At 42.9% G+C, this 15,601-nt stretch overlaps 1 protein-coding gene across 1 annotated transcript in view; it reads left to right on the plus strand.

The window, feature by feature from the left end:
- Positions 1–15,601, plus strand: part of TEK (TEK receptor tyrosine kinase) — a 64,747-nt gene that overhangs the window by 21,015 nt on the left and 28,131 nt on the right. The window contains exons 3-6 of the mRNA XM_066618558.1: positions 7,957–8,067; positions 8,742–8,891; positions 11,316–11,447; positions 13,243–13,383. Coding sequence (XP_066474655.1) covers positions 7,957–8,067; positions 8,742–8,891; positions 11,316–11,447; positions 13,243–13,383 — 534 coding nt within the window. The remainder of the gene's footprint in view (positions 1–7,956; positions 8,068–8,741; positions 8,892–11,315; positions 11,448–13,242; positions 13,384–15,601) is intronic.

Below are 15,601 nucleotides of genomic sequence, written 5' to 3' on the forward strand. Positions count from 1 at the left end.
CCCCAGGGAGCACACCAGATAACAAGAGACCTCATCCTGGTGCCCTCCCTTGCATCTGGCATTCTGACATAACCCATTTCTAAAATCAGGAGGTTGCGCATAAACATCATGGCTTGTACCCCATAATGGATTTTTCCTCCAGAAACTTGTCCAATCCCCTTTTAAAGGCATCTAGGCTAGATGCCATCACCACATCCTGTGGCAAGGAGTTCCACAGACCGACCACACGCTGAGTAAAGAAATATTTTCTTTTGTCTGTCCTAAGCCGCCCAACACTCAATTTTAGTGGATGTCCCCTGGTTCTGGTATTATGTGAGAGTGTAAAGAGCATCTCCCTATCCACTCTGTCCATCCCCTGCATAATTTTGTATGTCTCAATCATGTCCCCCCTCAGGCGTCTCTTTTCTAGGCTGAAGAGGCCCAAACGCCGTAGCCTTTCCTCGTAAGGAAGGTGCCCCAGCCCCGTAATCAACTTAGTCGCTCTCTTTTGCACCTTTTCCATTTCCACTATGTCTTTTTTGAGGTGCGGCAACCAGAACTGGACACAATACTCCAGGTGTGGCCTTACCATAGATTTGTACAACGGCATTATAATACTAGCCGTTTTGTTCTCAATACCCTTCCTAATGATCCCAAGCATAGAAATACTCTGACCCCAAGCTGTTAAGGGCATTAAATTTTAAAACCACCACCTTGAATTTGGCCTGGAAATGCACCAGCAGCCAATGTAGCTACCAGATCAATGGTTCAAAAGAGTGGAATCATTGAGCCACTGCAACCATGTGGGCTGCTGTGTTTTGCACCAACTGTAGTCTCTGAATGTCTTCAAGGGCAGCCCCCGTGCAGTACAGGTTGAGACTAATTATTCACGTGGGTTCCATTCCAAGCACTCACTTTGGATGGCAAAAAATGCACTATAGCAAATCAATTTAAAAAAGAAAGTTTCTTTGCTCCATTGATTGAAAAACAGCCTTGCTGACCTTTTGACTCTAAGATAAGAGTCATTAAGAAGACAATCCATCAGCACTTCACTCAGCCTCTTCCTTCACCAATGCAAAATGATCCCTTTCTTTCAGGATTGATGGATTGACTGCTGCCCTCTCTCTCTCTCTCTCTCTCTCATTAAGGAGGCTGTTGTTAAAGGACTGTTCAGTGTTTAAAACTGATTTTAAAGGGATGCATTTTTCCCCTTCTCCAGGGATCAGCACATTCTTTCTCATTTGCAGGGGGCCATTTGTGCTGAGTCAAATCTGTGTATAAAAAATTCGTGTATAAATAGGCTGGACCTGTAGTCTAATTACAAAGTCACCAAGGCATGGACAACTGTTGCCTAGTCAGAACACTACAGGTTATGCCTGAGAATGCGTAAGCAAACTTATTGTCCTGTATCTACAAGGTATGTTTAGATCTTGTAAGATCTTGTGAAGTTTGCAAGAACCAGTCAGAAGTAGTATGTACAGGAAACGGTAGGACTTCAAGTTTGAGAAAAACAGCAACCTGTACAACCTATCTCAAGAACTTCAACTCCCAGAATTACTTAGTTCCTGTTAGCATTTTCTGTGCACAGGGATGAGTAGCCAACAGACTGTGGCATCTGACTGGTTGTAGGGGGGAAATTCAAGCACAGTAATAATCAGAAACATTGATATTTCAGGGATAATGGAAGCCTATAGTATTGCTAGGATTTACAGGCCTATATGTAAATAAATAAGTTGGGCTTCTGGTTTCTGTAGTGAATCAAAGGGCTTATCTGGACGATTCTTTCAAAGTGGCTCTACATTATTAAGGATGTGCAGGCACATCATTCACAGGTGTTCTGGCTCCTCCCTTTGATTCTGGATGAGTTTTCTCAATTAGTGGGAGTGGGAGGCTGGTTCATCCAAACTACCCTTCTACCTGTGCTGCTAACACACATTTTAAAGTAGTATTAACAGCACAAGTAGAGAATGGGTACAGCCGAAATGCTGTTCCCTGGTGATAAGGCAAAATCACCAGGAAGCGAGGGGAGGGGCCAAGGCATTCATACACTATATATGCATACCTTTAAAAGCATGGGGCAGGTTCAGTGGAAAAACTTATCATCCAAGTTGCCCCAGACACTAGAACCAAGAGACAGCGTCTTACAACCCAGTCCTATTCCCTGCCAGTCCATAGCACTGCTGCTGGAGTGCTTGCTGCATGCTATTGGGGGGGGGTGGACCAGATAGCCCAGGTGAGTTAAGTAAAAATCTTATTTATTTATTTACCTCTCTGTAGGCTTCCTGGCCTCTAGTGGGTCTTCTTGGACCTCTGCCGCTATTTAGTTACTGTAAGTCCAATGAACCTCAGGGGTATGCCAGGCCTGAAAAGGGAGGATAGGATCTTAGAATGCACCACTGCCCCTGGAGTCCAGTAGTTATCCAGAAATCTCCATCTTCTGCATGGATTATTCTGTTTTGTCTACAGTCCTGTTGGCACTGGGATGGGAGCTTTAGAAATGAAGAAACGGATAATAAAACATAGCAAATATAAGAAATAAGAATAATAGAAATCATGCAGTTTTGTTTACTTAATTTATACTGGTCACCAAAAATCAGCTGTTCATGTCTCAGAATTTGGTATAGGATATTTTTCAGTGTGCAGCAGAAAACATAGCACCCTCAGGGGCCATTTCCAGAATGTTGTTGTACATGTACACACACACACTCTCTCTCTCTCTCTCTCTCTCTCTCATATAAACATACAGTATGTTAAATAATACCCAGAGCTGTGTATTTTTTCACATATGCCTATACTAGAAGAAGAGTACATTTCAACAATATTCCAGAAATGCTCTGGAAGCACCACATTTAACAATGCACCTTTGTGAAAGAAATAATCAGAAAGTCCATGTTCAAGACCTTCTAATCTAGAAAATCCAGGGAGTTATACTTGGAACAGATGTACAGGTACTTGGATATCTGCTAACCACTAGAATCTAGGACCACTGCTTTGAGATTTTCATCCAATAAAAATTGGTATCTGTATGCTATCTGTTAAGCATATTGGTCACTGAACTGGACAAGAATATCATAGAATTGGAAGGTTCTTGCAAGGTCATCTAGTCCAACCTCATGTCTGTAGCAGAAAATCCTCCTAGAGCATGCCCAGCAGGTGCTTTTTGAGCCTCTGCTTGAAGATCTCCAGTGAGGGAGAATCCTCCACCTCCCTCGACAATCTGTTCCACTGCCAAACCAATCTGCCCTTATTGCCAGGAATTTTTTCCTGCTGTCCAGTCAGCATCTCTTTTGCAGGTTTTACTAGTTGGATCCAGTTCTACTTTCAGAAGCAGTTGAAAACAAATTTGTCCCTTCTTCCATATGACAGCTCTTCAGATATTTGAAGAGCGCTATCACATCCCCTCTCAGCCTTCTCTTCTCCATGCTGAACATACCAAATTCTCTCAACAATTCTCTCATACCAAATTCTCTCAACCTAAGATCTCTTAGGTCTTGTTTGCCAGCTGAATTCCACAGACTTTTAGGATCTAACTAGGTCTCAGGAACAACTTGCCCTTCTAGTTCTGAAAATGGTATTTAGGCATGCATCCCAGGAGACATTTTTAGAATTTTGTCAGATGCTTGTCTTCTCGGCATTATATTATCATATTTTCAGGGTTGGTTGACACATTTAAAGTGCACTGGTGTATTTAACACAGCTGCTTGGGAAGTAGCATGGATTTAATTTAATCCTATCCAGGTTTAATTTCTATTTTACCCTATAGCAGCCATTTTCAACCACTGTGCCGTGGCACACTGGTGTGCCGCGAGTGGTCCACAGGTGTGCCACAGGAATTTGGGGGAAGGTCATTTATTAATAGGGCAAATGGGAGATGTGAGCCCCCACTAACAACATGGTGTGCCTTGTCAATTGTCAAAAACCTGGTGGTGTGCCTTGACCATTTTAGTGCCTTGTCAGTGTGCCGTGAGACGGAAAAGGTTGAAAATCACTGCCCTATAGTAATTTACAGCTTCCTGCAGTAGACCAGTTTACAAGTTTATGATGTGAAGTTAGTTTGTGACATGAAGATAGCCTAGACTACAGGAAACGGTTCATAAGTGGAAAATTAGCATTTCTGTATCCTATTCTTACTGCACTTTGCGGGAAAGAAAGTGGAATGTGATGTGATTGTTCTAAAGCTCTGTGCATACCAGGGCCTTCTTTGAACTACTCTCAAAATCTGTCCTTCACAACACCTACTTCTTTCTGAGAGCCTTCAAGACAGCAGTAGAAGCAGTGCTTAGTTGCTTGGAATTCAAATTCAGTGCAGCTTTAGTGTGCAGATACTACATATACAACAAACCTTTATTAGGCATATAGTTTTACAACTAATATCTCCAGACAGTCATGTAATAATAATAATAATAATAATAATAATAATAATAATAATAATAATAATAATACAGGTATTTATATACCACCTTTCTTGGTCTTTATTCAAGACTTTATTCAAGGCGGTTTACATAGGCAGGCTTATTTAAATCCCCATAGGGATTTTTACAAATGAAAGAAGGTTCTTTCTTTCAAGAACCACAACATTCAGGTGTTTCTCTCTGATCTGGTTTCACATTCTGGCCTCCATCCTCCCACTCTCAGAGCAGATGGAATAGGTCGGCTTCAGCCTGTCAGCTGCTTCAAGGTCGCACGGTGCCGGTGGCCTCGAACTGGCGACTTTGTGGATGTTATCTTCAGGCAAATGGAGGCTCTACCCTCTAGACCAGACCTCCGGCCCAGACCAGACATGTATGAAGGTATATGTTAAGAGAGATAAAAATAAGGGTTAAAACACAACAATTTACTTACAGAGTTGCTCCAAGTTGCTTAGGACAAGCAGCTTATCCCGCTTCAAGTTGCTCAAATATAAAAATTTAGCAACTGGAAGGGTCACTAATTCAGATTCACCCACCAGCAAAAGTTGTAAAGAGGTGATCTCAGAGAGACCTTTTTTGATTCCTGACAATGAGGGGAGATATTGGTCTTTGAGCACTTGATTGAAAGCACAGTGCAGAACAATGTGTGGAAGAGAGTCTGCCTCTCTGAGGCCACAATTGCAAAATCGTTCTTCCTACGGGGCATTTCTAAACCTACCAAGTAGGTCTTTAGAAGGCAACACATTGCAATGGGCTAATGTAAAAGCCCTCCTTGCAAAGGGGCACTCTAAGAAGGTCAGGTACTTTGGTTGTTGACCAAAGGTATTGTTAAGATGGAAATTTAAGGGCGAACATTTTTTTTGTGCTGCAGCCAAAATCTCTTGCCTTTCTATGTCGGTTAGTCTTGTTGTCAAGAGCCTAATAGAAACCTCAAGTGTAGCAGCTCCTTGTAGATCTTCCTCGAGACCTAATTGTCTAATTTTCTTATTGAATAGAGCTAAGTAAGGAGATAACAGCGAGTCAGTCAATAACCCCTTTAACAATGGGTTTTGGTCAGCCCTGAAGCACACTTTGGCCCAGTATTTTAAGAAACTGGACCAAGCTAGAAACTCCAGCCTAAATTGGCCTGTCTCCAGGCAAAGTGCCACAAAAGGAACGCAATGCGGTACACCTAAGATCTTATATAGAAAATTAGAATGTATCTTTTCAATCGAGTCATTTAATGCTGGCATCCAAACAGAAATGCCATACAAAATTTGAGTTGTAACTTTGGCATTAAAAGCCTGGAGAGCAGCTGGAATGAATGAGTTACCCCAAGAGAAGAAAATACGAGTAATAGCCTGAACTGCTAGTTTGGATGAGTTGATTACAGTAAGACGATGGGAAGACCAGAAATGCCGGTAATGAAACCGGAGACCAAGATACTGAAACTCCTTGACTTGTTGTATTGATTTACCAATGAAAAACCAAGACTGGTTTCCAGGAGTGCCCAAACACCACAATCTTGGACTTTTCATAGTTTAGCTGCAGAGCATTGTTGGTAAAATATTCTATGCAGGCGTTAACCAGCCTCCTTAATCCTATTTTAGTTCGGGATATCAGGGCCATGTCATCAGCATACAAAAGGAGAGGGATATCCACTGAAACTAATTTGGGGGAATGCGTATCGAAGTTTGCTATATAGGGAGCCAGATCGTTAATGAAGAGATTGAACAGGGTGGGAGCAAGAACACACCCCTGCTTGACCCCTTTGTTGATTGGAATTGGGGCCGAGAGGCCGCCCCTCAGAGATAATTTCACTTGGCAAGAAGTGTTTAAATGAAGGGCATGAATTAATATTAATAGCCTTTTGTCCACTCCCATCTTCTCAAGTTTATCCCAGAGTCTATGGAATCAAAGGCCGACTTTAAATCTAAAAAGGTCACATATAGTCGGGATTTATTTTGAGTCCTTTGTTTGGAGATTAGGTGGGATAATACCACACACTGATCAATTGCGGACTTATTTGGCCTAAAACCTGCTTGCTCTGGGCCTATGATGTTATGGTCAGAAATCCAGGCCGAAAGTTTCTTCAGTAGATGGGAGGCATACATTTTCCCTGCTAGGTTTAAAAGGCTGATTGGCCTGTACCTGGGGGGAAGTTTTTTATCCCCTTTTTTGAAGATGGGAACCAAGATAGATCTAGTCCAAGTGTCCGGAAGTACCCCAAATTTATCAATTCTGGTGAATAGTTCTTCGATTATTGGGGCCCACCACTCTGGTGCTTCTTTATAAATATCAGGAGGAATTGAGTCTGGTCCCGCTGCTTTGCCCAGCTTTAACTGATTAATGAGTGAAAGAGCTTCATCCACTGAGACTGCAGGCCAATCAGGGAGATCTAACGGGAGTGGCATATTAACCATGGAGATAGGTTTAGATTCATCAAAGAAGATTGATTTAAAATGTACTTCCCACATTTTAGCTGGAATTGCTGTGAAACCAAATGAGCTTTTATAGAAACAGCCTGATATAATTTGCCAAAAATTCTTGGCATTTTTAGATCTCACAGATTTAATTAAATGTGACCATCTCACTGTTGCATTGCAGTGTAACGAAGTTTTAATAGCTTCCTTGAGTTGGGCAGACAGCTTAAAATAGTGTTGTAAATTTAATCTACTATTAGTTTCTCGAAATTTATTGTAAGCACTGCATATAGCGAACTTCAGTGTCAAGCAAATCTGCTCTAACTTGGTAAAATTCTTTCTCCCGCCCTCTGTTCTTTGAGGCGGAGGTATCCGGCCCAGTTTGTTCTGGAGAGTTGATATTAAAACCTCGAATAAGGTCACAATCCCTTATTGGTTATCTGGATCCAGAGTAGACAACTGGAACATGTCCTCAGTTTGTAGTAATGGTGTGCAGATACTAGTTCTGTATAGAACTAAAGAAAGCGTTGGATTCTGTTCTAAGATGTGTTCTGTTCTAAACATGTGATGCAAACAAGCACTGCTGAAAATGGAGTTATTGTTCCTCTCTGAATAGTGAATCCAGGCCATTTGTAAACAAATGAATTACTCAAATATAGGCCATGAGCTAAAAATATATTGGAATGGAGCCCACTCAAGAACATGGACTCCTTTCCATTCTAACAATACTGTGAACTGAAAAGTCTGTGAGTAAACTAAACAGCGTGTACAAAAGGAACGAGGCCCTGGTGTGGGTGGGGAGGGCCCAAGGAAGCCAAGCAGAAAAGCAGGATTGCCTTATTTTGAATTGCTTAATTAATTGATTTTAAGAAACAGATTAAAACGGGGCTTGAGATAAAAATCTGCAAGACCAGCTTGAGAAATTATTTGATACAAACATTTCTCCTCCTTTGCCAATTATTTCTAAATGCTGCATTATTGTTGTTTTATGTTGGGGGGAACCTAATGTGCTCTTTTTGTACACGTTCAGTTTTGGACTGTTGTGCATATTGTTACATTTTGATAGCTCAAATCTGCATTTTTTTCAGTGCGTTGTCGTCCTTTCCTCTTCACTGAGAGGTCATCTTGACTGCAGCTGATTCCTGTTCTCTTCTTTTTTTATGTAGCTTCCTTCCTTCCAGAAGCCTTAACTATTACAGCAAACAAGGGTGAAAATGTCACCATTCCCTTTATCAGAAAGCTTGTTAAGGAGGAAGATGCTGTGATCTACAAAAATGGTACCTATCTATACCTTTTCCCCCTTCTGGTTGGCTCAAGTGCCTAGTTTCAAACAATTCAAACCATGCTGTACTATGAGAAACTCATGTGTGGTTCCTTGTTAAGGCATTACTTTATCCATGTAGGATAGAACTGTGTGAATTGAGCCGCTGTGTGAACCATGGACCTCCTTTTGCAATGCCCACATTACCTTACTGCAGATACATGAAGCACCTGGCCAAACCTCGACCACACAAATATTTGTTGCATTTTTATTCTTCCTTTGTTTCTACCATACAACTAAAGGCAACTTCCTCTGTGGTCGTCCATCAGACACTGACCAAACCATTTAGACCTGCTAAGATTTGGCTATAGTGATCATGCCCTGGGACACATAGATGCCGGGTAGAACTGGATAAGTCTCTGAAATGGGCATAGATCTCTTGATATTTCATCTCTTGATGATAGTCAGCTGACCTGAAAAATGTCATGCTTGAATATCAGGTGATATGAAAGTTCTGTCTTATCTGTGACTGTTCTCTCCTACATATGCCAGGATGCTGCATTCATTAAGTGGCAAGCATGTATGTGTGAGCTCACCCTAAGGTGCTTTCTGATCTCGCTTCCTCAGAAAGTGCATCTGAATTATCACCTTTACCTTCAGCTATCTTTGTATGGGTTGTCATCTCCACAGGTACTTTCATATATTCTGTTCTCAAGCAAGTTCCCGAATTGTTGGAAGTGCCCCTTCACCAGGTCCAGCTCCATGATACAGGAGTTTATTCTACCAGATACATTGGAGGAAACCACTTCACGTCCGGCTACACTAGGTTGATAGTACGAAGTAAGTTTTGACCGGTTTCTTAAGTTGAAAGCACAGACAGGAATCCTTGGGCCCATGCATGTATTTCCTGAATATTTTCACACACACATATTGTTTTGGCACCATATTGCAGGGGGCCCTGGGACAAAGTCTTGCACTGTGACCCCATGGCACCTCACCTGCCCCCTGACTGTACCCTATGTTGTACCACTACCACCAGTTCTGATGGTTCAGCATTTGGCTTGACCAACTTGGCCCTGGGACAGTGCCCAACCTGGTCAACTCCTGGCACCACCCCTGTTTATACAGAGCTATCAAAGTGCATGGCACTCTACAAAGAGTGAAAAGAGAAGTTCCTGCTCTGAGAGGGTCATCATCTAAACGAGGGGTGCCCAAACCCCAGCCCTGGGGCCACTTGCCCTCGAGGACTCCCAATCCAGCCCTCAGGGAGCCCCCAGTCTCCAATGAGCCTCTGGCCCTCCAGAGACTTGCTGGAGCCCATGCTGGCCTGATGCAACTGCTCTGAGCATGACGACCAACTGTTCAACCTCTTGCATGAGCTGTGGGACGAGGTCTCCCTCCACTGCTTGCTGTTTTACATCTATGATGCAGCAGTGGCAGCAAAGGAAAGGCCGGCCTTGCTTTGTGCAAGGCCTTTTATAGGCCTTGAGCTATTGCAAGACCTTCATTCATTCATATAAGTTCCATCTCTAATATATTCATTTATGTAAATTTATTCAAATTTGAAATGTAAGTTAATTCTTTTTTTCCCCGGCCCCCCGACACAGTGTCAGAGAGATGATGTGGCCCTCCTGCCAAAAAGTTTGGACACCCCTGATCTAAACATAAGGCCTGTGGGCCGGATGCGGCCACCAGAAGCAATTTCAGCCAGGCCTCATTATAACTCAGTTCTCCCAGCATGAGAGATAATGAGATATAATGAGATATAATGAGATAATTGGGCTCTCATATCTTGAAATTATAAACATGATTTGCACATTTTATCTTACACGTTTTATCTTATATTTTATCTATTTGCAGCTAATGAGTTTCTGTGTGAGATCAAAGTGCTTATTTCTGGCCATCATCTACTTAATGATATCAATTCCTGCTTAATGATGTCACTTCTGGCCCTCAGCAGGTGCCATAAATGCTATTCAGCCCACTATGTGAATTGAGTTTGAAATCCCTGATCTAGATACTGTACTGACACAAAGAAGTCCAAGAGGGAAGGATAAGGAATGGAGATGTGGTAAAGAGGAGAAGTGATTGCAGTTGTTTTGTTGCAAGTATATAACTAAGGGCGCAATCCTAACCAACTTTCCAGCCCTGGCATAGCTGTGTCAGTCAGGCATGTGCTGCATTCTGCAGTTCGGGAGCAGTCATGGAGGCCCCCTCAAGGTAAGGCAATGTTTGCTCCTTTCCCTCAGAGTTGTATTGCCCTTATGTCAGTACTGGAAAGTGGGTTAGGATGGCGGCCTTAGCTACACTAGGAAATGAGGATTGAGGTGTGGTACCTGAGTAGATGTCATATGGCACCATGGTTTTGCTAGAGGCAGAATTAAGTACCCCACCACACACACACACACACACTAGATTTTCTCTTGTCTACCTACCATTTTGCAGCTATCTAAAGGTATGCCTCAAGTCTGCACAACTTGTCTCCCACCAAGCCAAGCTCAGTCCATCCAGCCATGTATGGCAATCCAACAGATGCTCAGTAAATCTGTTTTTGCTGCCTGTCTGGAAGTGCAGAAAACAAGGAAGGGTGAGTTTTTAAGACAATACGTGGCTGGTGGACTGTGTTTGGTTTGAAGGGTTGCAAATTTTGCAGGCCTAGTATACACAACATTTACTCTTCGGTACAACGTTTGAGGGATAAAAAGTAACGTACAGAGGCTATACGGAAGTGCCTGAAATGAGCTTGGTTTTCTGATGACAATCTGAATTTGACCCCCTTTTCCTGCTATATTTAAAGTCCTTTCACACTGACTGCTTCTGAATTGGAAGTTAGTCTAAATATTAATGTCTAAATATCTCAGCAGTTCATTCTGAGTAAACAGCAATGGGAGTGAGAAGGAGCTTCTACCTGCTCAGTTGCTTGCCTCTTTCTCTGGGAACTTAGAGGAAGATGGAGAATGAGTTGGAGTTGCCCAAGAGCCTTCCAAATCCATGGTGTTTACCAAGCATTATGGCACAGACAGGGATAATTGTCCATGCAAAATTTGTTTTGGCAACGTTCATGTGCTGACAATCATGTATAATATTTTATTGTGGTTTCACTTGGGTGTTTCTGAAGGTTCTAAACTATAGTACAGCACTCCCAGTGATACCCAGAGAGACAGCTGTGAAGTTTTATAAGCATTCATAACTATAAAAGCAGCCCTGTTTAATTCACAATCTTGTTATTATTTAGCTCATCTACTCTTGTACTTTTACATGAAGGGTGTGAATCTCAGAAATGGGGACCTGACTGTAGCTATCAATGTCCAGGCTGCATGAACAGAGGCATCTGTCATGAAGACACCGGAGAGTGCATTTGCCCGCCAGGCTTTATGGGGAAAACATGTGAGAAGGGTAAGAGGGCAGGCTTTGCATGTGTTTCTGTCTGATTATTTCCATTTGAGCCATCTGATTGCCCATTGCACAACAGGAACCTGGACTCTGATCAAAGTGTTGGAGCATCTTCCCTCTGAGGAAAAGCAAAGCATTTTGAATTTTTTGGTTTAGGAAAAAGATTACTGGAATGATGAATAGTGATGGGGTTTTATAAAGTTATGCTGTGGAGACAACATTTTTCTTCCCCTCTCAACATACAAGAACCACTTTTGTTTAGCTGGATTTTATTGCTGTTTTTATGTTCTCTCAATCTACTTTGGCTATTATTATTGATGGGGAAAAGGGGATCTCGGCATCTATATTAAGCAGTGTTATGGACTTTTTCGTGAAGCAGCCCACCGACCCCTTTTAGATCACTGCTGAGAATAAAATGGGAGCAGAGGTAGAAAAAAGGTTTCAAATAAAACTGAAACAGACTGGCACCCAATCCTATCTAAATCCCCATATGATGATGCAGTGGTGCAGGCGCCACTACCGCTGTAACCTACAGGGGATTTTCGGCTGCTAGAAGTCTTTTTGGGGTAAGGGAACATCCACTCAGAAAGGCAGATCAGACCTGGGAAGGAGGTCAGGATTCAGTGTGCACTGCTGCCACAGATCCCATCCCCTCCCAGTCCTACTTATCTACCTCCCTGCCTCCATCACTGCCCTGTCCTACAGCAGCGGTCCTAGCGCTGGGCAAACAGGACAAATGCCCCAGGCACTAGGTCTTTGCGCCTCTAGGACCACCCAGGAAACCTCTTTGAGGCTCCTGACACAGTTGGAAACTGCACCTCCAGTTTTCCGGATGTACAGCTTAAGACCATGAGGAAGCCTGAGAAGGCTTCCCCAGTCGGTCCTATGGTCGCACGAGGCTGTGTTGGGTCTTGGAGGTAGGGTGGCTACCTGGCTTTGCTTGTGGTGGGGAGGCATCTTGCAGGGGGGGGTGGCTTCATGGACCTTTGCCCCTGGAGCAGGGAGGGCTGGGTCCACCACTGCCGTTCCACTCACCCACCACCCCATTCAACCCCTTCACCACCTTACGCCAACCCCCTTGGCAAGCTTACCTGCTCCAGCATGGATCCACTGGCATGAAATAAACCACTTTGGCCTCCCTGCCAGTGGGCATGAAGCATGTGTCGGTGGAGGCTGCTTTCTGACTGCCATAAAGAGCCTCTGTTGGCACAATGCTAGTTACGCTGTGGGGGAGGGGATAGGATTGAGATTTAGGAATGTTTCACTCACATTGTTTTGAACCTTTTGGAGGTCTGTAATTTTTGAAACATAGTCAGTTGCAGTTATACTTTCTTTCTGGGCCAAGCTTGAGTCTGTAGTTACATCTGCCTGTGTTGTTACACTTTTAAAACATTGCATCCTTTTGGGACATTGTCAACTAGTTGTGCAACTGTAAGAATATCTCACAGAATGTGTTCTGTTCCTTTCAGTGAATGTATCTGATGGCAATTAGTATCTGTGTAAAGATGTAAAGATTTGATGTACCCTTTTCCCCTATTGTGATGTCACATGGATGAAGTTATTTTGGGGCCAATGGCAGGATGCCAATTTCTGTTGGCTTAAGTTCAATTTCCAAAGCAGAGCTCTTATTATAGTTTCCTTTTGATTCAAGGTGATCACATTCGCATGGTTTTTGATTCTTTCACCATTTGAACAAGTTTAGAATTTATGATCTGTAGCAACATATTGATCAACATAATTAATCACAGCAGGAGTGGAGTGCTTTATGATCCTGACACTTTTCTTCTACTCTTTTTAGCTTGTGGAGAAAACACATTTGGCAGGGCTTGCCAAGAGAGCTGTAAGGAGAAATTGGGTTGCAGATCTTTTGTGTTTTGCCTGCCAGACCCATATGGTTGTTCTTGTGCCTCAGGCTGGAAAGGCTCTCAATGTAACGAAGGTAAATCACATAACCAAACCACATGAGGTTTGGGGGCAACGCTGCTACAAATTTTAAAGTGTATTCTCTTTTGCGCAAAAGAAAAGGAATAGCAGAAGATAAGAGCCAGATCTTTAGTCCAAGCCATTATGATGTTTTACTACATTATTTATAATACATTATACTACATTTACGTTATTATTGTTTTACTACAGTATCGTCCAATCAGCCTTGAGTGATTTGAATAAGCATCTCAGATGAGATTGACGTAAATTCTTCTCTACACAGAAGGAAACTGTTTTCAGTCATCATGCAGCTATAGTAGAGTTAGAACCTGTCTGTCTTAACATGAGAATAAGTTGGGGGCTAGGACATTTGACATGGATTCTTGAGGTGGAATTGGGAGAAAATCTCATGTGAGGCTCAAATACTGCATGCTTTATCTGCTCACCAGCAAGTGAGTGTATCACTGGCTTGTGGAAAAGGTTCAGTGGGTGATGAGATTTCAGAGCAAATTTTTCCACTTTTTACTCTGAGAGGTTACCTACACAACAACATTAAGGGCACAATTCTAACCAGAAGTAAGTCCTATTTTGTTCAATGGGGTTTACTCTCAGGAAAGTGTGGTTAGGATTGCAGCCTAAATTGCTTTACTGCCAGTTTAACTGTCAAGGATTATCCTCAAGAATCCTGGGAATTGTGATTTGGTGAAAGAGTGAACAACACAGTCCTGTGCACATCTTCAGGACATCTCAAGAAAGTGTTCACACACATCATAGGGTCAAATTTGTTATACTATAATTCACTCATAGACTGTATATGGTGTACACAGAAACAGCTGATTGACGCAGGGTGCAATCCTAACCCACTTTGCGGCACTGACATAAGGGCAATGCAGCTCTGAGGTAAGGGAACAAACATTCTCTTACTTTGAGCAGGCCTCTGTGAGTGTCCCCCAACTGCAGGATACAGCACATGTCCCATTGGCACAGCTATGCCAGTGCTGGATAGTTTGTTAGGATTTGGGCCCCAGTTCATTAACGTATTAATTAAAATTAGACCAAGTATTTGAAATGTTCCCCATTCCCCATACACCACTGACATTGTTGACTAAGGCAGCAGTTCCCAAACTCTCCAGGAGTTTGGGAACTGTGGTAAGTGAGTGGAGGGGAGGGACAAAGGCAATGATGTGTCCGCCATGATCGTGTCACTGCCAGGGTCTAAATGGGGGTTTTGAAACTTCCCTAAGCCAGCACTGGCCTCCAGGGGCTGTGGGGAATCCCACGGATGCCTCTGCAGGGCTCCCCAAGTCTCCAAATCACTTTTAAAAAGCAATCATGACCCACTTCCAATTTCACAATAACATACTGGAAGTGATTCACAATCACTTTTTTTTAGTGTTTTGGAGTCTTGGGGAGTCCTGCAGATGTATTGGCCAAAAATGGGTGCTGTGCATCCTGTGTTCACCAGGTAGCCACTGCTGCCTCTGTGGGAGAAGGGGACTTTTGTCCCTTTCCCCTGAGTAAACTGAGCCCCTCAATGGGGCTACTTGATTCTACAGCGACCCAAAGATCAATATAGAATCAAGAGCCTCTGTGATGGGTGGCCAGCCCGACATGGAGGATTTGGATCCAGTGGAACAAATCTCCACTGGTCCCACTTCCCTCCCACCCTGCTCCCTTCCGTGGTCCCTCTTCCCACCCTGCCTCTGCTCTACCCCAGAATGCCACCTCCCACATGCCCCCACATACCTCTCTGCTGCCTGGCAGTCCATGCGACCTCTCCGCTGCTCTGGCATTCCACCAGTGCTGGGCTAGCACCAGCAGAGCACCTTATGGCATGTTTGCAAAAGTGCCTGCCAGCAGTGATCCAGCACAAGAAGCGTAGGATTGGGCACTTAGTTTATAATATGTGTAAACAACATTGGTTAGAAAATTGTCCCCCATGATGTCAAAGTGTGTTTCCAAAAAATGACATGGATTTGATCAGCCTCGTGTGGTATGGATACAATATCTTCTCCAAACAGTGACTGTGGGGCTGAAAAACTATCCAACGTATAGTGACAGAGTGCCAAAAGCTTATAAAGGAGATTTCGCTGATTTTCTGGCTGTGGCAAATGAAGTAAAAAAATTATGTTTGTAATTAGATATAAGTTTGTAAGATTCTTCTTAATATTTAATATTTTGTATTTTAATCTATATGCTTTTATTGAAAAATGATGTGAATATTCCATATGATA

This window comes from Tiliqua scincoides, chromosome 2 (assembly GCF_035046505.1).
Source record: "Tiliqua scincoides isolate rTilSci1 chromosome 2, rTilSci1.hap2, whole genome shotgun sequence".
In the NCBI taxonomy this organism is placed as follows: domain Eukaryota; kingdom Metazoa; phylum Chordata; class Lepidosauria; order Squamata; family Scincidae; genus Tiliqua; species Tiliqua scincoides.